General features: G+C 43.6%; 1 protein-coding gene across 1 annotated transcript in view; it reads left to right on the top strand.

Moving 5' to 3' along the window:
- LOC115157155 (adhesion G protein-coupled receptor L2) overlaps positions 1-25,658 on the top strand; it is a gene marked incomplete in the record, with an annotated part of 129,492 nt that overhangs the window by 91,712 nt on the left and 12,122 nt on the right. The window contains 8 exon segments of the mRNA XM_029705153.1: positions 3,698-3,736; positions 9,283-9,466; positions 12,315-12,437; positions 12,581-12,777; positions 13,463-13,636; positions 16,545-16,754; positions 16,960-17,180; positions 18,227-18,293. Coding sequence (XP_029561013.1) covers positions 3,698-3,736; positions 9,283-9,466; positions 12,315-12,437; positions 12,581-12,777; positions 13,463-13,636; positions 16,545-16,754; positions 16,960-17,180; positions 18,227-18,293 — 1,215 coding nt within the window.

Here is a 25,658-nt window from a genome sequence, read left to right as displayed (position 1 = left end):
TAAATAAACATTTACATAAGTATTCAGGCCCTTTACTCAGTACTTTGTTGAAGCACCTTTGCCAGCAATTACAGCATCGAGTCTTCTTGGATATGCTGCTACAAGCTTGGCACATCTGTATTTGGGGAGTTTGTCCCATTATTCCACTGAAAACATCCCCACAGCATGATGCTGCCACCACAATGCTTCACTGTAGGGATGGTGCCAGGTTTCCTCCAGACGTGACGCTTGTCAATCAGGTCAATCTTGGTTTCATCAGACCAGACAATCTTGTTGTCTGGTCTGAGTGTCCTTTAGGTGCGTTTTGGCAAACTCCAAGTGGGCTGTCATGTGCCTTTTACTTAGGAGTGGCTTCCGTCTGGCCACTCTACCATAAAGGCCTGATTGGTGGAGTGCTGCAGAGATGGTTGTCCTTCTGGAAGGTTCTCCCATCTCCACAGAGGAACTCTGGAGCTATGTCATAGTGACCATCGGATTCTTGGTCATGTTCCTGACCCAAGGCCCTTCCCCTCGATTAAAAAAAAACCTATTATTTCACCTTTATTTAACCAGGTAGGCTAGTTGAGAACACGTTTTCATTTGCAACTGCGACCTGGCCAAGATAAAGCAGTGCAACAAAAACAACAACACAGAGTTACACATGGGATACACAAACATACAGTAGAAAAAGTCTATATATAGCATGTGCAAATGAGGTAGGATAAGGGAGGTAAGGCAATAAATAGGCCATGGTGGCGAAGTAATTATAATATAGCAATTAAACACTGGAATGGTAGATGTGCAGAAGATGAATGTGCAAGTAGAGATACTGGGGTGCAAAGGAGCAAGATAAATAAATAAATACAGTATGGGGATGAGGTAGTTGGATGGGCTATTTACAGATGCAGTGATCTGTGAGCTGCTCTGACAGCTGGTGCTTAAAGCTAGTGAGGGAGATATGAGTCTCCAGCTTCTTGTGATTTTTGCAATTCGTTCCAGTCATTGGCAGCAGAGAACTGGAAGGAAAGGTGGCCAAAGGAAGAATTTGCTTTGGGGGTGACCAGTGAGATATACCTGCTGGAGCGCGTGCTACAGGTGGGTGTTGCTATGGTGACCAGTGAGTTGAGATAAGGCGGGGCTTTACCTAGCAGAGACTTGTAGATGACCTGGAGCCAGTGGGTTTGGCGACGAGTATGAAGCGAGGGCCAGCCAACGAGAGCGTACAGGTCGCAGTGGTGGGTAGTGGTGGGGTTTGGTGACAAAACGGATGGCACTGTGATAGACTGCATCCAATTTGTTGAGTAGGGTGTTGGAGGCTATTTTGTAAATGTCATCGCCGAAGTCAAGGATCGGTAGGATGGACAGTTTTACGAGGGTATGTTTAGCAGCATGAGTGAAGGAGGCTTTGCTGTGAAATTGGAAGCCGATTATAGATTTAATTTTGGATTGGAGATGCTTAATGCGAGTCTGTAAGGAGAGTTTACAGTCTAAGCAGACACCTAGGTATTTGTAGTTGTCCACATATTCTAAGTCAGAACTGTCCAGAGTAGTGATGCTGGACGGGCGGGCAGGTGCTGGCAGCGATCGGTTGAAGAGCATGCATTTAGTTTTACTTGCATTTAAGAGCAGTTGGAGGCTACGAAAGGAGTGTTGTATGGCATTGAAGCTCGTCTGGAGGTTAGTTAACACAGTGTCCAAAGAAGGGCCAGAGGTATACAGAATGGTGTTGTCTACGTAGAGGTGGATCAGAGAATTACCAGCAGCAAGAGCGACATCATTGATGTATACAGAGAAGAGAGTCGGCCCGAGAATTGAACCCTGTGGCACCCCCATAGACTGCCAGAGGTCCGGTCAACAGGCCCTTCGATTTGACACACTTAACTCTATCAGAGAGGTAGTTGGTGAACCAGGCGAGGCAATCATTTGAGAAACCAAGGCTGTTGAGTCGACCGATAAGAACGCGGTGATTGATAGAGTCGAAAGCCTTGACCAGGTCGATGAATACGGCTGCACAGTAATGTCTCTTATCGATGGCGGTTATGATATCGTTTAGGACCTTGAGCATGGCTGAGGTGCACCCATGACCAGCTCGGAAACCAGATTGCATAGCGGAGAAGGTACGGTGGAATTCGAAATGGTTGGTAATCTGTTTGTTAATGTGGCTTACGAAGACCTTGGAAAGGCAGGGTAGGATAGATATAGGTCTGTAGCAGTTTGGATCTAGAGTGTCTCCCCCTTTGAAGAGGGGGATGACCGCGGCAGCTTTCCAATCTATGGGAATCTCAGACGATACGAAAGAGAGGTTGAACAGGCTAGTAATAGGGGTTGCAACAATTTCTGCATTTTTGCTCAGATTGCTTAGTTTGGCCAGGCGGCCAGCTCTAGGAAGAGTCTTGGTGGTTCCAAACTTCTTCCATTTAAGAATGATGGAGGCCACTGTGTTCTTGGGGAGCTTCAATGCTGCAGAAATGTTTTGGTACCCTTCCCCAGATCTGTGCCTCGCCACAGTCCTGTCTCGGAGCTCGACTGACAGTTCCTTCGACCTCATGGCTTGCTTTTTGCTCTGATATGCACTGTCAACTGTGGGACCTTACATAGACAGGTGTGTGCCTTTCCAAATCATGTCCAATCAATTGAATTTTCCACAGATGGACTCCAATTAAATTGTAGAAACATCTCAAGGGTGATCAGTGGAAAGGCACACACCTGGGAGTGAGGAAAGGCAGCCCCAGCCCTCAGGGGGAGCTGTGGCCGAGGGGAGAGAGGGAGCTTATTCTTCCAGCCCCACCTTTTCCTAGAAATTACTGGGTTCTGAAATGCAGCTTTCTCACCTGGCAGCTCTAAGAGCTAATGGATAGCAGCCCCCCGCTAGCCAACACAAAGAATAACTCTCCTCTCTACCACCAGACAGGCAAGAACAGAGCTACCTTCCCTCCTCCAGAGCACTTACCACGTCTCTCTGAGTGAAAGGCCCAAGCAGGAATCTTAAGGCCTAACTGCCACAGTCATAGAAATGAATGACAGTTTTACAGTGCTATTCAGAACGCAAAGGTGAAAGCAAAGTGGATTTGGACCAAAAGGCATGTGCGTAGTTTTTCTTTGTTACGTTTGTAGCTAGTCATAGACTGAACCTTTCTGTCTATGTTCTGACTGTACTGTCTTGCAACAGCACAATGCTACACTCCTTCAGCCACGACTTAGCTAGCTGTGGGAATAATGAATCTGTCTCTTTTGACTGAGACCGAGACAGACCAACAAAAGCTCTAAATAAAACCCAGAGCTGGCAGACTGTTATAACCTCAGTGCCATGGAATCCAAATGACCCCCCCCGGCTTTGTTTATTGTCTCAATGCTTTATAAAGCATCGTTAATGCAAAGCATAGGAATTTAATCTCAGCAATTCCCCTTCTACAACGCTATGCTGTGCAGCTTTGTCTCTGCCAGCCAAAACCTTGTAGTTATGTAAGCTAGATACATATTCAAATACAGCTTCCGAAACACATCTAGAATGTGCTACATAATATATTGTGAGCTTCTTATTTCATCTACTTAACATAAGGTTTATATATTATAATTTCCTTCCTGATTCGAGTTGGGTAAGTGGTGTATTTTAGGATATGTGTTTTCTAAAGACACAGACTAACCTCTTTCTTTCCCCTAAGCTTTTTGTTCCTAATAGTGTTTCTCTTGTTCTTGATCTTCTCTTTGTGTTAAAAAGCTTCAAAAGAGAGAGAGGACCTGCAGGGCATATATGAAGGTAGTGTATACGTGCTGCTTCCCCATAGACACCTTTACCTCTTAAAGTATCCACAATATGCTCAGTAGCGTTGGTGTTGCTATGCCTGTGGCTGTCTGTCCGTCTGTGATTATCTGTTGGCTTGTCTGTATGCACAACGTGTCCACCTGTCTCTCTGGTTGTCCATCTGCCAGCCTGTCTATCTGCCTGTGTGTCTATTAGCCTGTCGGTATGCCCATCCATCTCTCTACCTCTCAACTCACCTGTCTGTTTGTCTATCTGCCTGCCTGCCTACCTTCCTGTCTGTCAGTCAATATGTCTTGGCGTATCTTTATCTCTCCTTCTATCACTTATCTCGCTCTCCATCCCCCTCTCTCTCAATCCCTCTCTCCATCTCCTGTCTGCTCCTTGTGCGTTGTATGAGTAATTGCCTTCCCACGGCCATAATTGTACCTCCCTGTCACCCATAAGTGTGATCAAAGTGGCAGTGTACCCAGTTTTTTACTTGCTTACACTTTACCATTCTCAGCGTCTCCATGTTCTTCCTCTCGCTGACATTTTTGTGTTTGTCTGATGGATTCATGTTCAGTCCCATTAATGTGTTTGTGTTCATATCGGATGTTGAGTCTTTTAATTCCTTTCTCTCTCCATGTCATTTTCCTTTGCTCCGAGCTTATAATCTGAGAGCAGAGTGGGCCTGTCTTGTACGGCACAAACCAGCCTTCTCAGATCTCTTGTGTCTCTCTCATCAGTCTCTGTTAGGGCTGTTTTCCTGAGGTTTCTTTTACTGTGAAAAATTGGGATATGTCTCTGTCAACTTGATTTAAGGCTCTTCTTTATGCATCAACATCATCAATAGACAATGTTAGTTAAGTCAGCAGCACCACCACCACCACCCAAGAATTTCCTGTTCGCTGTGGGGCATCTTGGGTAACACCCTTGTGATTGTTGCTTTGTGCGACCTCCACCCAGGCGAGAATAAAAGAGGACTCAATCAGGACAGTTTTTTGTTATTTTAACACTCACAAATTAGAGACATGAATTTGTTTCATTTTTTGTTCCTCCTTCACGCCTACAAGGGGGGTTCTCACCAGGAGGGAGGACTGTTGAGTGTTTCTCTGTTTGTCTGGGGTGTAATGGTCCTAGGCCTGTAATCACTACTGCTACTCTGACGCTACCCTCTCCTCTCTCTGACCCCCCTCTCCTCTCCTCTCTGACTCTCTTCCTCTCTCCTCTCTCCTCTCTCCTATCCTCCCTATCCCCTCTCTGACCTCTCCTCTCTGACTCTCTTCCTCTCTCCTCTCTCCTATCCTCCCTATCCCCTCTCTGACTCCCCCATCACACTCCAATTATGGATACACCAATAGTGTTTGCCGGCCGAGAGTAATTATCTCCTCTGAACAGCTAGCGTCCCACCTCAACAACAGCCAGTGAAATTGCAGGGCGCCAAATTCAAAACAACAGAAATCTCAATTAAAATTCATCAAACATACAAGTATTATACACCATTTTAAAGATAAACTTCTTGTTAATCCAGCCAGAGTGTCTGATTTCAAAAAGGCTTTATGGCGAAAGCATACCATACGATTATGTTAGGTCAGCGCCTAGTCACAAAAAAGCATACAGCCATTTTCCAGCCAAAGAGAGGAGTCACAAAAAGCAGAAATAGAGATAAAATGAATCACTAACCTTTGATGATCTTCATCAGATGGCACTCATAGGACTTCATGTTACACAATACATGTATGTTTTGTTCGATAAAGTTCATATTTATATAAAAAAATCTCAGTTTACATTGGCGCGTTATGCTCAGTAATGTTTTGCCTACAAAACGTCTGGTGATTTTGCAGAGAGCCACATCAATTTACAGAAATACTCATCATAAACTTTGATTAAAGATACAAGTGTTCTCCTTAATGCAACCGCTGTGTCAGATTTCAAAAAATCTTTACGGTGAAAGCACACCATGCGATAATCTGAGTACAGCGCTCAGCCACCAAAACAAGCCATACAGATACCCGCCATGTTGTGGAGTCAACAAAAGTCAGAAATAGTGTTATAAATATTCACTTACCTTTGATGATCTTCATCGGAATGCACTCCCAGCATCCCAGTTCCACAATAAATGTTTGTTTTGTTCAATAAAGTTCATCTTTATGTCCAAATACCTCCTTTTTGTTCGCGCGTTTAGTTCACTAATCCAAATGCACAAGGCGCGGTCACTAAGTCCAGACGAAAAGTCAAAAAAGTTCCATTACAGTTCGTAGAAACATGTCAAACGATGTATATAATCAATCTTTAGGATGTTTTTATCATAAATCTTCAATAATATTCCAACCGGACAATTCCTTTGTCTTTAGAAAGGAAAGGGAACGGAGCTCACACTCACAGCTGCACAGCAGCACACACTACAGGTATCCGATTCAGAGCTGGACTGTACGCTTATCATAGCTCTAGGTAATAATGGTAGCCATGCTGTGTGGTCTGTTTACATGTTGTGGTGGATGGTTAATCATCAGTCTGGTTTGATAGCGAGGGACTACCGGGTTTAATCAATGATGTATATAAACCCTGGATTGCTGATGCAATGTATTGGTACTCCCCAGTAGGAGCAGTCCTCCATAGGAATGAATGGAATTCTACAATATTTCAATTAAATGTTTCAAGGACAAAATTACATGTATTTAAGTATTTTTTGTTGTTGTACTGGGGACACCAACATTAGTAATGTAAAAAAAAATCTACTTTAAAAAAAACTGTTTAGCTCACTTAAAACAATTTAGAAGTATGCATTAACCTGTTGAGGACAGACGTTCCGCTATCGGAACCCCGTTCCACCTGCGGAACCCCTAGCCAACAGCCAATGGCATCGCACGGCGCGAAATACAAAACCAACTAAAATACCACAATTCAATTTTCTCAAACAATCAACTATTTTACACCATTTTAAAGATACGACTCTTGTTAATCTAACCACATTGTCCAATTTCAAAAAGGCTTTACAGCGAAAGCAAAACATTAGATTATGTTAGGAGAGTACATAGACAAATAATCACACAGCCATTTTCCAAGCAAGCATATATGTCACAAAAACCCAAACCACAGCTAAATGCAGCACTAACCTTTGATGATCTTCATCAGATGACACTCCTAGGACATTATGTTATACAATACATGCATGTTTTGTTCAATCAAGTTCATATTTATATCAAAAACCCGCTTTTTACATTAGCTTGTGATGTTCAGAACTAGCAGACCCACCGAAAACTTCCGGTGAATTTACTAATTTACTCATGATAAACGTTGACAAAATACATAACAATTATTTAAAGAATTATAGATACAGAACTCCTTTATGCAATTGCTATGTCCGATTTTAAAATAGCTTTTTGGTGAAAGCACATTTTGCAATATTCTGAGTACATAGCTCGGCCATCACAGGCTAGCTAATTTGACACCCACCAAGTTTGGGGCTCACTAAACTCAGAATTACTATTAGAAAAATTGGATTACCTTTGCTGTTCTTCGTCAGAATGCACTCCCAGGACTTCTACTTCAACAACAAATGTTGCTTTGGTTCCAAATAATCCATAGTTATATCCAAATACCTCCGTTTTGTTGGTGCGTTCAGGTCACTATCCGAAGGGTAACGCGCGAGCGCATTTCGTGACAAAAAAAATCAAAATATTCTATTACCGTACTTAGAAGCATGTCAAACGCTGTTTAAAATCAATTTTTATGCTATTTTCCTCGTAAAATAGCGATAATATTCCAACCAGGCAACGTTGTATTCATTCAAAAGCTGAAAGAAAAAAAATGGAGAAGTCTCGTGAACGCGCATCTCAGTCTCACTGTCCCCAGGCTGACCACTTACACACTCTGCTGTTGTACTTTGCCCAGAGACAGCAGATACCCCATTCCACTTTCTGGCGGCTTTAGAGAGCCAATGGAAGCCTTAGAAAGTGTCACGTTACAGCACAGATGCTGTAATGTCGATAGAGATGCAACAGAAGGACAACAAATTGTCAGACGGCACTTCCTGTATGGAATCTTCTCAGGTTTTGGCCTGCCATATGAGTTCTGTTATACTCACAGACACCATTCAAACAGTTTTAGAAACTTTAGAGTGTTTTCTATCCAAATCTACTAATTATATGCATATTCTAGTTTCTGGGCAGGAGTAGTAACCAGATTAAATCGGGTACATTTTTTATCCGGCCATGCAAATACTGCCCCCTATCCCAAAGAAGTTAAGGTGTCTGTAATAAAATAAATGTGGCAAAAACGAATATAGATATTAGTAAATACATTTTTATAGCTTCCAATTATTTTTTTTACAATGGTGGGGGAGTGGTAAGATGGAGGCACGGGGCTTCAACACAGCGCCCGCATCAGTCATCTAGTGTATGTATAAATTATTGGGTTTAATCCCCCCAATGGTTAATCCAGGCAACAGGGTAATTGTGCCTATGGTCAATTTGTGTGTGTCTGTGTGTGTGTGTGGATGATAATCACAGCTTTGCACTAATTGGTACAGTGAGTGACTTTTATTTCCTAATTACCACTTTAGTGTAGCCTGGACCTCTGCTGTGGTTAATGGCACCTGTGGTTAAATTGTCTCTGGTTTATTGGGCCATGGGTTGATATGGATTTGTGGGGTAATTATGCCAATGGCTATGTTTATCTGTGGGGCTAGCCTAGCATTTCTGTGTGGCTATGGATATGCTAAGCTACATAAGAGTTGTCAGTGGGGCTAGCGTTAGCGATGCTGTGTGGATATAGATATGCTAAAATACATGGGAGTCATCAGTGGGGCTAGCGTTAGCGATGCTGTGTGGATATAGATATGCTAAGCTACATGGGAGTCATGAACTCTCCTGCACAGGGTCACAGGGACTTCCATTTTGATCAAAATATGATACTTTTTCTAGAAGGTTTGGAATGTTTTGCTTACTTACTGCTTATCAGCTAAGCAGGAAATGAAAAGATTGCCATTGAAAACAAGCAGAATTATCCCCTTCTTTACTTCGACTGCTACCCAAGAAACAAATGCATTCCGTTTTTTGATACCATTTTCCCCTGAAGGAAGGAAAAACTGCACATTTCAAGGCCATTATCACCAGATCCTGTTATGGAATATATTCATTGTTAGGGAAGGAAGATAATTGTTCTTTGGGAAAAGTAAGATGTTTAAGAACAGGAACTAAGAGAGCAGTATTGAGAAAGAACTGCTCCATTCATTTGAAAAACATTTGGTTTGTGTTCCAACTTCCCCTCTGGCACAGTTTTGTTATTCAAAAGAAAATAAATGGGGAGACAGCTTTCTTTAGTTTATATTCTGTGACCGCCATTGCCATCTTTAAGGGATGTTTTAATTTAAATGTATCTTCATATCATCCTATAATGCCAGTGACCTTATTTATTAAATTGTTTAGTTGTTGATTTGCTTGTCCTTGCTTTCCATCTGCATAATATGCCTTCCTTGCCCCCTTTCTGCTGCAGACAGTTGTAGAATTTATGAGGTATAAAAAAGCAACAAACTCTGACATTTGTTTCCACGGATACAGGCCATTGTGGATACGGTTGACAACCTCCTGAGGCTGGAAGCCCTGAAGTCCTGGGAAGACATGAATTCCACGGAGCAAACGCACGCCGCCACCATGTTACTGGATACCCTGGAGGAAGGAGCCTTCGTCCTTGCCGACAACCTGATTGAGCCCGCTGTAGTCAAAGTGCCTGCAGACAATATCAGTATGTTTATTTTCTTCTCTCTACCCTCCCTGCCCGTCACTCATAAAAAGGAAAAACGAGACAGACACGTCTGCCAGTTACAATCCACAGTTTAATTATTATTTTAATTGAACTGTGGGATTGTCTTGGAAGAAAATGACTTTGACCTCAGTAGTAAAATGTGCTTTTTTATAACAGTTTGTTATGTCCAAGGAAGTGGAAGTTAACATTCACAACCATTCTGTAGAAAGATACTGATGTTACTTTCCGTGGGCTTCTCATTCTAGACACAGAAAAAGAACCTGGACAGCTATTCCTCCAGGAGAAAGGCAAAGTGGTTTTTAAAAAGACCACATTTAGTTGAAGTCACAGTAGGAGGTTTGATGTCTCGCTCAGCGCCAGGCAAGCTAATATGTTCTCACAGGCAGTTTATTAGCAATGTGATCTCATTCATTTAAGTCAGCTTTGTGCAGTGAACTGTCATTTTCCCACACAAGCCTCTTTGTTCCATGGCTATGAGTTCCCCGCTCGCCTTGCAAGATGAGCTGTCCAGTCTCCTCATGGAAAATCTAACAAATCAATTGAATAATTTCATATTCTATATGGTAGCTATATCCTGTAACCCTGCCTTAACCATGAATACTTGCATAGTTTGTGCTTTTAGCACACAAGGCCTCAACAACAGATTTCTTCAAGCTCCCGCCTTTGTGTGTGTGTGAGAGAGAGAGAGAGAGAGAGAGACCAAAGGGGGAAGAAAATGTTGTTTTTTATCTGCAGCAGGTTGTATGGTGGAGTGATCTCTCTCTTTCTCCCTGAGGAGCTCTGTAGACCGGGGTTACAGGGAGCAGCTTAGTGCATATATTTTTTTAATAGTAAATAGCGCTGGATGGGATATTGATTGGATTCTGTAGCAGGAACACTGGACATGGCTGCTCTCTTGTTTCACCCTTCCCAACCTTTATATCAGAGCTCTATTAAACACTGTGTGTTGCTATTGAAACCAATGATGTATATAAACCCTTAATTGCTGATTCTATGTATTGGCTATTGAGATGCTATAAAGCATCGCCATAGGAATTAATGGAATTCTACAATATTTAAATGAAATGTTTCAAGGACAAAATTACAAGTATTTAAGTATTTTTGTTGTTGTAGTGGGGACAGTAACATTAGTAATGTCAAAAAATTATACTTTAAGAATTTTTTTGTGTATATACAGTACCAGTCAAAAGTTTGGACACCTACTCATTCAAGGGTTTCTCTTTATTTTTACTATTTTCTACATTGTAGAATAATAGTGATGACATCAAAACTATGAAATAACACATGGAATCATGTAGTAACCAAAAAAGTGTTAAACAAATCAAAATATGTTTTATATTTGAGATTCTTCAAAGTAGACACCATTTGCCTTGGTGACAGCTTTGCACACTCTTGGCATTCTCTCAACCAGCTTCACCTGGAATGCTTTTCCAACAGTCTTGAAGGAGTTCCCACATATGCTAAGCACTTGTTGTCTGCTTTTCCAGATGGGATGGTGTATCGCTTTAGAATGCTGTGGTAGTAATGCTGGTTAAGTGGGCCTTGAATTCTAAATAAATCACTGACATTGTCACCAGCAAAGCACCATCCCAGCTCCTCCTCCATACTTCACGGTGGGAACCACATCCGTTCACCTAATCTTCATCTCACAAAGACACAGTGGATGGAACCAAAAATCTCAAATTTGGGCTTATCAGACCAAAGGACAGATTTCCACCAGTCTAATGTCCATTGCTGATGATTCTTAGCCCAAGCAAGTCTCTTCTTATTATTGGTGTCCTTTAGTAGTGGTTTCTTTGCAGCAATTCGACCTTGAAGGCCTGATTTCACGCAGTCTCCTCTGAACAGTTGATGTTGAGATGTCTGTTACTTGAACTCAGTGAAGCATTTATTTGGGCTGCAATTTCTGAGGCTGGTAACTCTAATGAACTTGTCCTCTGCAGCAGAGGTAACCCTGGGTCTTCGTTTCCTGTGGCAGTCCTCATGAGAGCCAGTTCATCATAGCGCTTGATGGTTTTTGCGACTGCACTTGAAGAGACTTTCAAAGTTCTTGACATCTTCGGTATTGACTGACCCGCATGTCTTAAAGTAATGATGCACTGTCATTTTTTCTTTGTTTTTTTAGCTGTTCTTGACGTAATATGGACTTGGTCTTTTACCAAATAAGGCTATCTTCTGTATACCACCCCTACCTTGTCACAACACAGCTGATTGGCTCAAACACATTAAGAAAGAAAGAAACACCTGTTAACTGAGATGCATTCCAGGGGACTATCTCATGAAGCTGGTGAGAGAATGCCAGGAGTGTGTAAAGCTGTCACTAAGGTGGCTACTTTGAAGAATCTCAAATATAAAACATATTTTGATTTGTATAACACTTTCTTAATGTGATTCTATATGTGTTATTTCATAGTTTTGATGTCATCATTATTATTCTACAATGTAGAAAATAGTAAAAAAAATTAAGAAAAACTCTGGAATGAGTAGGTGTGTCACAACTTTTCACTGGTACTGTATATGTTTATGTTTAGCTCACATAATATAATTAAAAGTATGCATTAAGATGTCTGTAAAATAATAAGCATGGCAAAAAACTAATGTAGACATTAATGAATGCATTTCTATAGCTTCCAAAATATTTTTTACAATGGTGGGGAGTGCCAAGATGGAGGTACGGTGGCTTCAACACAGCACCCCCTATCAGTCATCTAGTGTATCTATAAATCATTGATTGAAATGTGATCTATCAGTAATGTATACCACCAACATTCGCTAATCCTTTTTCCCTCCTCCCCCTCTACCTCCCCCTCTCCTTGTCCTTCTCCAGTGCTGGATGTGTATGTGCTCAGTACAGACGGCCAGGTGCAGGACTTCAGGTTCCCCCAGACCAGCAAGGGTGGAGCCTCCATTCAGCTGTCTGCAAACACAGTCAAAGTCAACAGTAAAAATGGTAACTAGGGGGGAATGAATGAATGTGATCATGCTGAAGGAGAATTGTCATTCACTGAGAAAGTGGCTGAAGGATAGAAATGAGTAGCAATTTTATACGTTCACAATGCCACCGTAAATCTTATTCTGTGTTTTTTTTCCCAGGTGTGGCCAAGCTGGTGTTTGTCCTCTACAAGCACCTGGGCCAGTTCCTCAGTACAGAGAACGCCACGCTCCGAGGAGGCGGACGTAACCTCTCAGACCTGACCGTCAACTCGCACATCCTGGCCGCCTCCATCACCAAGGAGTCCAGCCGTGTGTTCGTGTCTGACCCCGTCATCTTCACCCTGGAGCACCTTGACGTGAGTTCCCCTTCCCCTGAGAAAGCTCTGGAGCCCTAGTGTCATTCTGCGGTGTTGTTCAGTGCAGGGGGAAATAGTGGGAAAGGAAATGGCAGTGTGGTCTTTAGTAGTTGGAGGATCAAAGCCAATGTCATAAGATACAGCTGCACTTTGAGCACGCTGTAAAATATTAATACCTGTGTACATCTGGACCTCCCACGGTTATACGTTTGTTAGTTTACGTAGAAAATGCTACCATGTTTATGCCATGGTATTCTGCAATTGTTTATAATATACTGAAATTGTTTATAATTGCACTTGGCAGGACAGACAAATAAATCAAAATCAAATCAAGTTTTATTGGTCTCTTACCCAGATTAGTAGATCTGCACTGTTCCTACACACACTCACTATATAAATATATACATAAATATATAAATTACTGAGTTACAGTTCTTTAGCCTGCTGTTGATTGCCTTTTGATGGAAAATGACAGTATCTATATATATATATATACCTATATATAGGTAGGAAGCATATGTACTCTAAAGTAATGTGTTAGTTTGTTTAACAATGCTTAGAATGTTGTTGTTTGTGGTATTTTAAAAGGTTTCCTCATGTGTTGCTTATTGAGAACTTCTACAACCCTAACTGTTAACTAGTTGTTTGAAACAATGTTCGTATTTCTTAATGTCCTGCTCTGTAGAAGGAGCACTACTACAACCCCAACTGCTCCTTCTGGAACTACTCTGAGAGGAGTATGATAGGCTACTGGTCCACTCAGGGCTGTAAGCTCCTGGACACCAACAAGAGCCACACCACCTGTTCCTGTAGTCACCTGACCAACTTCGCCATCCTAATGGCCCATAGAGGGAACGTGGTGAGTGGCCCACAATGGGTTCTATCATGTCATGGGGTTGGACTCCACTGGATGGATGTAATATGTATGCATGTTCCCATCTAGGGAACATGGTGAGTGGCTGGTTCAAACCAACCCCTAGCTAGCCACTATCCCCCTAGACACTTGTGTAGATCAGAGAGGATTGTATACAGTTCCAGTCAAAAGTTTAGACACACCGACTCATTCAAGGGTTTTTCTTTATTTTGACTATTTTCTACATTGTAGAATAATAGTGAAGACATCAAAACTATGAAATAACACATATGGAATCATGTAGTAACCAAAAAATTGTTAAACAAATCAAAATGCATTTTAGATTTTAGATTCTTCAAAGTAGCCACCCTTTGCCTTGATGACAGCTTTGCACACTCTTGGCATTCTCTCACCACCCCTACCTTGTCACAACACGACCGATTGGCTCAAACACATAAAGGAGGAAAGAAATTACACAAATTAATAAGGCAGACCTGTTAATTGAAATGCATTCCAGGGGACCACCTCATGAAGCTGGTTGAGAGAATGCCAAGAGTGTGCAAAGCTGTCATTATGGCAAAGGGTGGCCACTTTGAATAATCTAAATATAAAATATATTTTGATTTGTTTGAACACTTTTTTGGTTACTACATGATTCCATATGTGTTATTTCATAGTTTTGATGTCTTCACTATTATTCTACAATGTACAAAATTGTGAAAATAAACCCTTGAATGAGTAGGTGTGTCTAAACTTTTGACTGAAACTGTATGTGTAAGAAATATGGTGGAATGTCCATATTGTAACCATATTGTGGATACCCATCCAATCCTATTAGATATACATACGTCTCTAGGGCAGGCATGGGCAACTGACGACCCTTGTAGGCTCGCCGGTCAATACAAAAAAACTATATCATTCAGTCGGGGTCTCAAATTACTGTTGAGATTTAGAATAGTAGAATACAGGTGTGATTTTGTAATTTGGTAGCGCGTCAAAGTTTTTCTTTTTCTATATTAAGAGTTGCAAACATTTCTCTCAACCCTATGGCAAAGTGTGTAGAAATGCAGGAAATTAGCTGTAAAACTGCACATTTTTGTCTCCGCCCCATGGCAAAATGAGTAGAATTGCATGAGATTAGTTATAAAATTGCAAACCCTTTTCTCCGCCACATGACAATGTGTAGAATTGCCAGCAAAATGTTTCTTAAGGCCCCCAAAAGGCTTGGACCGCCTCTGACTGCAAGTGTGGGTATGGATGTGGGTACCCAGACCCGCGAGCCACTGTGGCCCCTCATGATGAGTTGATTTTTTTATGGCCCCCACCCCAATCAAAGTAGCCCATCCCTGCTCTAGGGGGTAGGGGCTAGGGGTTGATTTGGGATTGAAGGACACTAGTGAATCTGCCACATCCCCCTCATTCTATGTACTGTACAGTATGTATGTGGGGGGGTTTGTTGGAGGGGTGGGAGTTGAGGTGAGGAATGTGGTTAGTTAATGTATGTGGAGAGAAACGGAAGGAGGCTGTCACTTACTTTGCCGTGAGCAAAAAAGCAAGAGATCGCAGGCATAAGATACTGTAGTGAGAGCTAGCTGAAACATTATTGGAAATAAATGACATTTTACCTATGGTCCGTGACTAATAGCCTTCACGCACATGCACGTCTGCTGGAATCACACACAGGGAAACGTACACGGAGGCCCTGCGTCAAGCTTCTTTCATTTGCATTTCCACTCAACGACATGAAGTAGGTGAGATCCATTTGCAAGCAAAATGCAATTACAATCCAATTTATGATAAATATAATGTGCTGCAAGCATCTACCCAGTAATAAACGTGGAACATAAGTTTGTGGTTTATATAATAACATGTCCCGACTCATGAACTCTTCCCTTCGCAAACCCCGAACCTTCCAACCCTTCACCACAAGGAGAAAGCAGAGTCCCTGAGCTAGGTCTTCCTGTCACACCAGCCCTACACCTCAACTACAACTCCTCCTGGCCTGCCCTCAGTACAATGACTCATGTCACGGAACGCATTACCTCATGTTCAGACCACTGTCCCTGAGTGATATTCTGTATGGTGAAGGCTTCTATTTTTTGCATATGGTTGTAGCCTACGTTGAAATGTGTTCATTTTCATGGGTTGTGACACACACTTTAATCAGCCCTTCACAGAGTGATCCCACACTATATTTTATGTCATCCCTTCACAGAGCGATTCCCCCAATATATGTTATAACATGTCGCGCCTTAGTGGCACAGAGGTTTGTGACCGCTTACTAAGGACTTTACATTGGCAGGGCATGTCATCTGTTTCCTACAATAGATGTTGAGTTTTCAAACCCTCAGTGAGCCAGGCCATTCATGTTATGTCAAGGTTCATTGATGGGGACATGAAGTCTGTCATGTTTTATGTTTTCCGGCAGGCTATTGGGTCTAAACTCTCCCTCCTGTGTTGCCTCGTGTTTCTGATTGGTTCAGCTAGATGTTGAGTTAAATCCCTTTAGAAATATCTGTATATGTCATGAAATCATATTAGCTCCATGATCTTACATGGTACATTATGTCATGGTACATTTGACCAGGTTATTGTGTTTGCTTAAGATTATATAGCGTATGCTGATAAATGTTGGGAACGGCATTTGTTTAAAGTGGCCTGAAAAGGGAAGGTGGCGGTGGTACTGTACTAGATAGCGTTGTCTCTGTCTTCCTACTCATTGTATTCCTTAAACATTTGAATAAGATAAAAAGGTCTTCACAACAAAAACAGCTTATTAGGTCTAACCACCCCCTGTGTTTTAGGTACATCCGGCAGGTTGTTGGTTCTAACCCCATTGTCATGTTAGGTCTTAGATCCGTCAAGTTATTGGTTCTAACTCCGGCAGTTTGTGTCTCTCTGTCCTGTCCTCCAGGCAGAGGGGAGTGTCCATGAGCTGCTGCTGACGGTGATAACCCGGATGGGAATCGCTGTGTCGCTGGTGTGTCTGGCCATCAGCCTGTTCACCTTCTGCTTCTTCAGGGGCCTTCAGAGCGACCGCAACACCATCCACAAGAACCTCTGCCTCAACCTTTTCATTGCTGAGCTGGTCTTTCTTGTGGGCATCAATATGACTGAACCCAAGGTAAGGAGTGCGGGTGCCCCCAGAGTGTACACATGGATCAGAGTGGGCTTCGATGCACAGTTATTTTGGCTAACTATCATTGTGTTCCCAGGGAATATGATCCAGTTATCTATGCCTACTTTAACTTCCCTTGTCTCAATGCAGCTTCAATGCCACTGTCCCTTTACCGCTGTATGTGTAACCTTTAAATGTGTCCCTATCCCAGCTGGTGTGTTCCATCATTGCGGTCGTTCTTCATTTCTTCTTCCTCGCGGCGTTTGCCTGGATGTGCCTGGAGGGCGTGCAGCTCTACCTCATGCTTGTTGAGGTGTTTGAGAGTGAGTTCTCCCGCAGGAAGTACTATTACGCCTCAGGATACCTCTTTCCCGCCGTGGTGGTGGGAATCTCGGCCGCCATCGACTACCGCAGCTACGGGACACCGAGAGCGTAAGTAACATCTCATCTGTAGAACTTTTCTTTGTGTACGTGTGTCCAGTAACCGTCAGGGGCAGGGTACGAAAAGTCATGTCAAGAAAGAAAGAAATAAAGATAGATACCCTCTTCAGATGTTGACCTTGGGGTGGAAACGTTGCACAATAGATACTGTTGAATGATCCCGCAGTTTTTTCTTCCTTTCTTGGTGCAGAGAGCATCAGGTCTCCCAGGCCAGCCAGCTCCACATCAAGACTCCCTTTCTTCGCACATAGATAGATATATTGCTAATGAGAGCTACATCACAGGCCCCAGTCTCCCACTGCCTCTCCCTCTGCCTCCTGGCAAATGTACACCCTGTCATAGAGGAAAGCTGTGAGCAAAACCACTACATTAATGAGTTGTCTGGCTGGTTGGTTGCTCTGGTCTGGTGTGTTCTCTGTGTGCACATGAGCTATTTTCTCTCTTGACCTTAATTCTTTAAACTTTTCTTCTCCAGCGGCCTTTATCCAAGAAACAAGCCATATGATTTGTCGTAGGCTTTTCTTTTTCCAGAGGGAGTTATGTAAATTGGGTATTCTTTTTACATTTGGGGCTGTAGTGCAGCGCTCCCTGCATTTGAATGAGCATATTATCTGATAATACATACAGTAGCTTCAGCACAAATGTTGTTGGAACTATTTGTGCGTACGTTTTGACTGTGTTTAGAGTCAGAAGTATAGCCAGACTGCTCTCTCAATTGTAGACATTGGCAGACTCTGAAGTCAGGAATGCAATACCAGTACTGTTGTATGGCTCACAGCCAGAAGGTGTTCAAGGTCTGGTTCTCTCTGTGGTCCAGAAGGACAATCACTATTCTATTGCTGTAGTAACTATATCATCATGTCATCTATCTAGTCTAGAAGCCAGGCTGGCTACTGATCAGTAGGATACATTGTGACAAATGCTGCTGTGTTTTTAGAGTGTAGAAAATGCAGAGATGTCACAGTGGGGGAGACAGAATTGATAATTTGCTCTTGAGGGATGTCGATCACATGATCACATGATGTGTTCCATTGCAGCTGCTGGCTGAGGGTGGATAACCACTTCATTTGGAGCTTCATAGGACCTGTCACCTTCATTATCATGGTAAGCCACATTATACTTTATGGGATGTGTGTGTCTAAAATCAGGTATATGTGCATTATCCATACAGTATGGGCTTGAGTGTCTGTGTCTCTGCCTACGTCTGTTACTATGTTGGTGTCTGTGTCTCTGCCTACGTCTGTTACTATGTTGGTGTCTGTGTCTCTGCCTACGTCTGTTACTATGTTGGTGTCTGTGTCTCTGCCTGCATCTGTTACTATGTTGGTGTCTGTGTCTCTGCCTACGTCTGTTACTATGTTGGTGTCTGTGTCTCTGCCTACATCTGTTACTATGTTGGTGTCTGTGTCTCTGCCTACGTCTGTTACTATGTTGGTGTCTGTATCTCTGCCTACATCTGTTACTATGTTGGTGTCTGTGTCTCTGCCTACGTCTGTTACTATGTTGGTGTCTGTGTCTCTGCCTACGTCTGTTACTATGTTGGTGTCTGTGTCTCTGTCTACGTCTGTTACTATGTTGGTGTCTGTGTCTGTATCTCTGCCTACATCTGTTACTATGTTGGTGTCTGTGTCTCTGCCTACGTCTGTTACTATGTTGGTGTCTGTGTCTCTGCCTACGTCTGTTACTATGTTGGTGTCTGTGTCTCTGCCTACGTCTGTTACTATGTTGGTGTCTGTGTCTCTGCCTGCGTCTGTTACTATGTTGGTATCTGTGTCTGTGTCTCTGCCTACGTCTGTTACTATGTTGGTATCTGTGTCTCTGCCTACGTCTGTTACTATGTTGGTGTCTGTGTCTCTGCCTGCGTCTGTTACTATGTTGGTGTCTGTGTCTCTGTCTACGTCTGTTACTATGTTGGTGTCTATCTCTGCCTACGTCTGTTACTATGTTGGTGTCTATCTCTGCCTACGTCTGTTACTATGTTGGTGTCTGTGTCTCTGCCTACGTCTGTTACTATGTTGGTGTCTGTGTCTCTGCCTACGTCTGTTACTATGTTGGTGTCTGTGTCTCTGTCTACGTCTGTTACTATGTTGGTGTCTGTGTCTGTATCTCTGCCTACATCTGTTACTATGTTGGTGTCTGTGTCTGTATCTCTGCCTACATCTGTTACTATGTTGGTGTCTGTCTTTGCCTGCATCTGTTACTATGTTGGTGTCTGTCTCTGCCTACGTCTGTTACTATGTTGGTGTCTGTGTCTCTGCCTACGTCTGTTACTATGTTGGTGTCTGTGTCTCTGCCTACGTCTGTTACTATGTTGGTGTCTGTGTCTCTGCCTGCGTCTGTTACTATGTTGGTATCTGTGTCTGTGTCTCTGCCTACGTCTGGTCCTATTTGGTGTCTGTGTCTCTGCCTACGTCTGTTACTATGTTGGTGTCTGTGTCTCTGCCTGCGTCTGTTACTATGTTGGTGTCTGTGTCTCTGCCTACGTCTGTTACTATGTTGGTGTCTGTGTCTGTATCTCTGCCTACATCTGTTACTATGTTGGTGTCTGTGTCTCTGTCTACGTCTGTTACTATGTTGGTGTCTGTGTCTCTGCCTACGTCTGTTACTATGTTGGCGTCTGTGTCTCTGTCTACGTCTGTTACTATGTTGGTGTCTATCTCTGCCTACGTCTGTTACTATGTTGGTGTCTATCTCTGCCTACGTCTGTTACTATGTTGGTGTCTGTGTCTCTGCCTGCGTCTGTTACTATGTTGGTGTCTGTGTCTCTGCCTACGTCTGTTACTATGTTGGTGTCTGTGTCTCTGCCTACGTCTGTTACTATGTTGGTGTCTGTGTCTCTGCCTACGTCTGTTACTATGTTGGTGTCTGTGTCTCTGCCTACGTCTGTTACTATGTTGGTGTCTGTGTCTCTGCCTACGTCTGTTACTATGTTGGTGTCTGTGTCTCTGCCTACGTCTGTTACTATGTTGGTGTCTGTGTCTCTGCCTACGTCTGTTACTATGTTGGTGTCTGTGTCTCTGCCTGCGTCTGTTACTATGTTGGTGTCTGTGTCTGTATCTCTGCCTACGTCTGTTACTATGTTGGTGTCTGTGTCTCTGCCTACGTCTGTTACTATGTTGGTGTCTGTGTCTCTGCCTACGTCTGTTACTATGTTGGTGTCTGTATCTCTGCCTACGTCTGTTACTATGTTGGTGTCTGTGTCTGTATCTCTGCCTACATCTGTTACTATGTTGGTGTCTGTGTCTCTGCCTACGTCTGTTACTATGTTGGTGTCTGTGTCTCTGCCTGCGTCTGTTACTATGTTGGTGTCTGTGTCTGTATCTCTGCCTACGTCTGTTACTATGTTGGTGTCTGTGTCTCTGCCTACGTCTGTTACTATGTTGGTGTCTGTGTCTCTGCCTACGTCTGTTACTATGTTGGTGTCTGTGTCTGTATCTCTGCCTACGTCTGTTACTATGTTGGTATAGTCTGTTACATTTATGTTTTCCACAAAGTAATGTGAATGGGGGAAAAGTTAATGGATTTCTTTGTTTTTCTGTCTCGCCTGGTCACTTAGCTATTGCTTTTGCTGATCAAGTTGCATGAAAGGAAAGTGGTCCATTATAGCTGACATGAGGACATCAGCAGTCATTCAGCTGTAAAATCCTATGAAATTTGTCTAGTCTAGTGAGCAGCAGCATTCATCAGCTTAGCTGTTTGTTTGGTGGAAATAGTTGAGGATTGAGGAAGCAGTTCTCGCCTTCATACACTGTCAGTTGTCTGAGGAGGTGGAGAGACAATCTCAGGCATGAAGGTCATTTGCTCAGGGTTGAACATGGAAATAATGAGTGGGTGGGCCAGACAGCCATTACCCATAACCCCCTGGCCCTCCCGAGGATCATGACACGTCCCCAGCCAATCCCGTCGTATGGACATCTCCATCCTCACCTCTAAATATTTCATGCAGGCCGCATGGAGTTCACACACACACCCATGCATGCACATACAGTACCAGTCAAAAGTTTGGACACCTACTCATTCAGGGGGTTTTCTTTATTTTTACTATTTTCTACATTGTAGAATAATAGTGAAGACATCATAACTAAACCCAAGCTGTACTCATAATCATGGCAGAGGCTACTTCCTCGTTGGTGATCTCTTTTCCTTGGGAGAATAACCCAGGACTTTGGCACAGTTTGACGTAGTCTCCACCTACAACAATCTGACTAGAAGACCTGAGACACTAACTTGTCATGTTGGATGTATACTAATGTCTCTGTAATGAGATTTGTGTATTTGTGTGTCTTCCCTGTGGCTCAGTTGGTAGAGCATGGTGTTTGCAACGCCAGGATTGTGGGTTCGATTCCCACGGGGGGCCAGTATGAAAAAAAAAAAAGTATGAAATGTATGAAATATATACATTCACTACTGTAAGTTGCTCTGGATAAGAGCGTCTGCTAAATGCCTAAAATGTAAATGTAAATAACACATATGGAATCATGTAGTAACCAAAAAAAGTATTAAACAAATCAAAATGTATTTTAGATTCTTCAAAGTAGCCACCCTTTGCCATTATGACAGCTTTGCACACTCTTGGCATCCTCTCAACCAGCTTCACCTGGAATGCTTATCCAACAGTCTTAAAGGAGTTCCAACATATGCTGAGCACTTGTTGGCTGCTTTTCCTTCACTCTGCATTCCAACTCATCCCCAACCATCTCGATTGGGTTGAGGTCGGGTGAATGTGGAGGCCAGGTCATCTGATACAGCACTCCATCATTCTCCTTCTTGGTCAAATATCCTATACACAGCCTGGAGGTGTGTTGGGTCGTTGTCCTGTAGAAAAACAAATTATAGTCCCACTAAGAGCAAACCAGATAGGATGGCGTATCGCTGCAGAATGCTGTGGTAGCCATGCTGGTTAAGTGTGCCTTGAATTCTAAATAAATCACTGACAGTGTCACCAGCAAAGCACCCCCACTCCATCACACCTCCTCCTCCATGCTTCACGGTGGGAACCACACATACAGAGATCATCCGTTCACATACTTTGCATCTCACAAAGACACCGGTTGGAACAAAAAATCTCAAATTTGGACTCATCAGACCAAACAACAGATTTCCACCAGTCTAATGTCCATTGCTGGTGTTTCTTGGCCCAAGCAAGTCTCTTCTTCTTATTGGTGTCCTTTAGTAGTGGTTTCTTTGCAGCAATTCGACCTTGAATTCCTGATTCATGCAGTCTCCTCTGAACAGTTGATGTTGAGATGTGTCTGTTACTTGAACTCTGTGAAGCATTTATTTGGCCTGCAATCCGAGGCTGGTAACTCTAATGAACTTATCCTCTGCAGCAGAGGTAACTCTGGGTCTTCCTTTCCTGTGGCGGTCCTCATGAGAGCCAGTTTCATCATAGCGCTTGATGGTTTTTGCGACTGCACTTGAAGAAAGTTCTTGACATTTTCCAGATTGACTGACCTTCATGTCTTAAAGTAATGATGTGCTGTCGCTTCTCTTTGCATATTTAAGCTGTTCTTGCCATAATATAGACTTGGTCTTTTACCATATAGGGCTACCTTCTGTATACCACCCATACCTTGTCACAACACAACTAATTGGCTCAAACACATTAAGAAGGAAAGAAATTCCACTAATTAACTTTTAACAAGGCACACCTGTTAATTGAAATGCATTCCAGTTGACTACCTTATGAAGCTGGTTGAGAGAATGCCAAGAGTGTGCAAAGCTGCTTTGAAGAATCTCAAATATAAAATATATTCTGATTTGTTTAACACTTTTTTGGTTACTACATAATTCCATATGTGTTATTTCATTGTTTTGATGGCTTCACTATTATTCTACAATGTAGTAAAATGGTGAAAATAAAGAAAAACCCTGGAATCAGTAGGTGTGTCCAAACTTTTGACTGGTACCGCACTATTGTATTATTCGCACAGAAAACATGTGTACATACTGTGTTTATACAACCCATACACACGCACATACTGTGCATAGATACATAAGGCAAAGGGTGTTGTGGTTTTGGTGGTGTGTTTTGTGAGGAGGTAATGGGTAGTACAGAGCTAGTAGGTAGTGCAGAGCAGAGAGTCTGTAGAGGGTGGGGTGCGGGGAGAAGCAAGGTCATGTGCAGTTCAGTGCCTGCCTGCCTCTCTGTCTGCCTGCCTACCTCTCTGTCTGCCTGCCTGCCTCTCTGTCTGCCTGCCTGCCTCTCTGTCTGCCTGCCTGCCTCTCTGCCTGCCTGCCTCTCTGTCTGCCTGCCTGCCCCTCTGTCTGCCTGCCTGCCTCTCTGTCTGCCTGCCTGCCCCTCTGTCTGCCTGCCTGCCCCTCTGTCTGCCTGCCTGCCCCTCTGTCTGCCTGCCTGCCCCTCTGTCTGCCTACCTGCCCCTCTGTCTGCCTGCCTGCCTCTCTGTCTGCCTGCCTGCCTCTCTGTCTGCCTGCCTACCTCTCTGTCTGCCTGCCTTAGGGCTGTGACGGTCATGGAACTTTATTTGACGGTAATTGGCCAGCCAAATGACCGTGGTGACCTCAATAACCGTTTATTGAAAAAATTACGCATATTTTCTGCCATAGAAATAGAATGAATAGAATGGGCTTCCCCTTTCAAGTCAATGCTGGATTAATGAGTGGACTGGCAGCTAGTAAATTATATGCTAAAATGTGTGCTGTGATTTGTTGATTCAACTCAACTGACATTACAAAAAATGCCATGTAAAAAAATATATTTTTTAAACGATTATGACAGTTATTATTTTCATGACGCTCTTCATCCATAAGTCGGTTACACAGTTATACGGTAGTTGTGCCAGCCCTAAGCTGCCTCTGCCTGCTTCTCTGCCTGACTGCCTGTCTCATCAGATCTGTGTCATCACTGGCGGCTGTGTTAAATGCATCTCCAACCACTAGACTCATGCAGATCTAAATCGGCCTTGGTGGCTAGGAGACAAAACATCACTTTGATCTAAAATCCCTTCTCTGTCTTCTATCCCTCTCTCTGTCTCTCCCTCTATCCCTCTCTCTGTCTCTCCCTCTATCCCTCTCTCTGTCTCTACCTCTATCCCTCTCTCTGTCTCTCCCTCTATCCCTCTCTGTCGCTACCTCTATCCCTCTCTCTGTCTCTCCCTCTATCCCTCTCTCTGTCTCTCCCTCTATCCCTTTCTCTGTCTCTCCCTCTATCTCTCTCTGTCTCTCCCTCTATCCCTCTCTGTCGCTACCTCTATCCCTCTCTCTGTCTCTCCCTCTATCCCTCTCTCTGTCTCTCCCTCTATCCCTCTCTGTCTCTCCCTCTATCCCTCTCTCTGTCTCTCCCTCTATCCCTCTCTCTGTCTCTCCCTCTATCCCTCTCTCTGTCTCTCCCTCTATCCCTCTCTGTCTCTCCCTCTATCCCTCTCTCTGTCTCTACCTCTATCCCTCTCTCTGTCTCTCCCTCTATCCCTCTCTCTGTCTCTCCCTCTATCCCTCTCTCTCCCTCTATCCCTCTCTCTGTCTCTACCTCTATCCCTCTCTCTGTCTCTCCCTCTATCCCTATCTCTGTCGCTACCTCTATCCCTCTCTCTGTCTCTACCTCTATCCCTCTCTCTGTCGCTTCCTCTATCCCTCTCTCTGTCTCTCCCTCTATCCCTCTCTCTGTCGCTACCCTCTATCCCTCTCTCTGTCGCTTCCTCTATCCCTCTCTCTGTCTCTACCTCTATCCCTCTCTCTGTCTCTCCCTCTATCCCTCTCTCTGTCGCTACCTCTATCCCTCTCTCTGTCGCTACCCTCTATCCCTCTCTCTGTCGCTTCCTCTATCCCTCTCTCTGTCTCTACCTCTATCCCTCTCTCTGTCTCTCCCTCTATCCCTCTCTCTGTCTCTCCCTCTATCCCTCTCTCTGTCTCTCCCTCTATCCCTCTCTCTGTCTCTCCCTCTATCCCTCTCTCTGTCTCTACCTCTATCCCTCTCTCTGTCTCTACCTCTATCCCTATCTCTGTCTCTACCTCTATCCCTCTCCCTCTATCCCTCTCTCTGTCTCTACCTCTATCCCTCTCTCTGTCTCTACCTCTATCCCTCTCTCTGTCTCTCCCTCTATCCCTCTCTCTGTCTCTACCTCTATCCCTCTCTCTGTCGCTACCTCTATCCCTCTCTCTCTATCCCTCTCTCTGTCTCTACCTCTATCCCTCTCTCTCTATCCCCTCTCTCTGTCTCTACCTCTATCCCTCTCCCTCTATCCCTCTCTCTGTCTCTACCTCTATCCCTCTCTCTCGCTTCCTCTATCCCTCTCTCTGTCTCTACCTCTATCCCAATCTCTGTCGCTTCCTCTATCTCTCTCTCTGTCTCTACCTCTATCCCTCTCTCTGTCTCTACCTCTATCCCTCTCCCTCTATCCCTCTCTCTGTCTCTACCTCTATCCCTCTCTCTGTCGCTTCCTCTATCCCTCTCTCTGTCTCTACCTCTATCCCAATCTCTGTCGCTTCCTCTATCCCTCTCTCTGTCTCTAC

This window comes from Salmo trutta, chromosome 21 (genome assembly GCF_901001165.1).
Source record: "Salmo trutta chromosome 21, fSalTru1.1, whole genome shotgun sequence".
Lineage (NCBI taxonomy): Eukaryota > Metazoa > Chordata > Actinopteri > Salmoniformes > Salmonidae > Salmo > Salmo trutta.
Note: the sequence above shows the minus strand (reverse complement) of the source record. Positions and strands in the feature narration are given on the sequence as shown.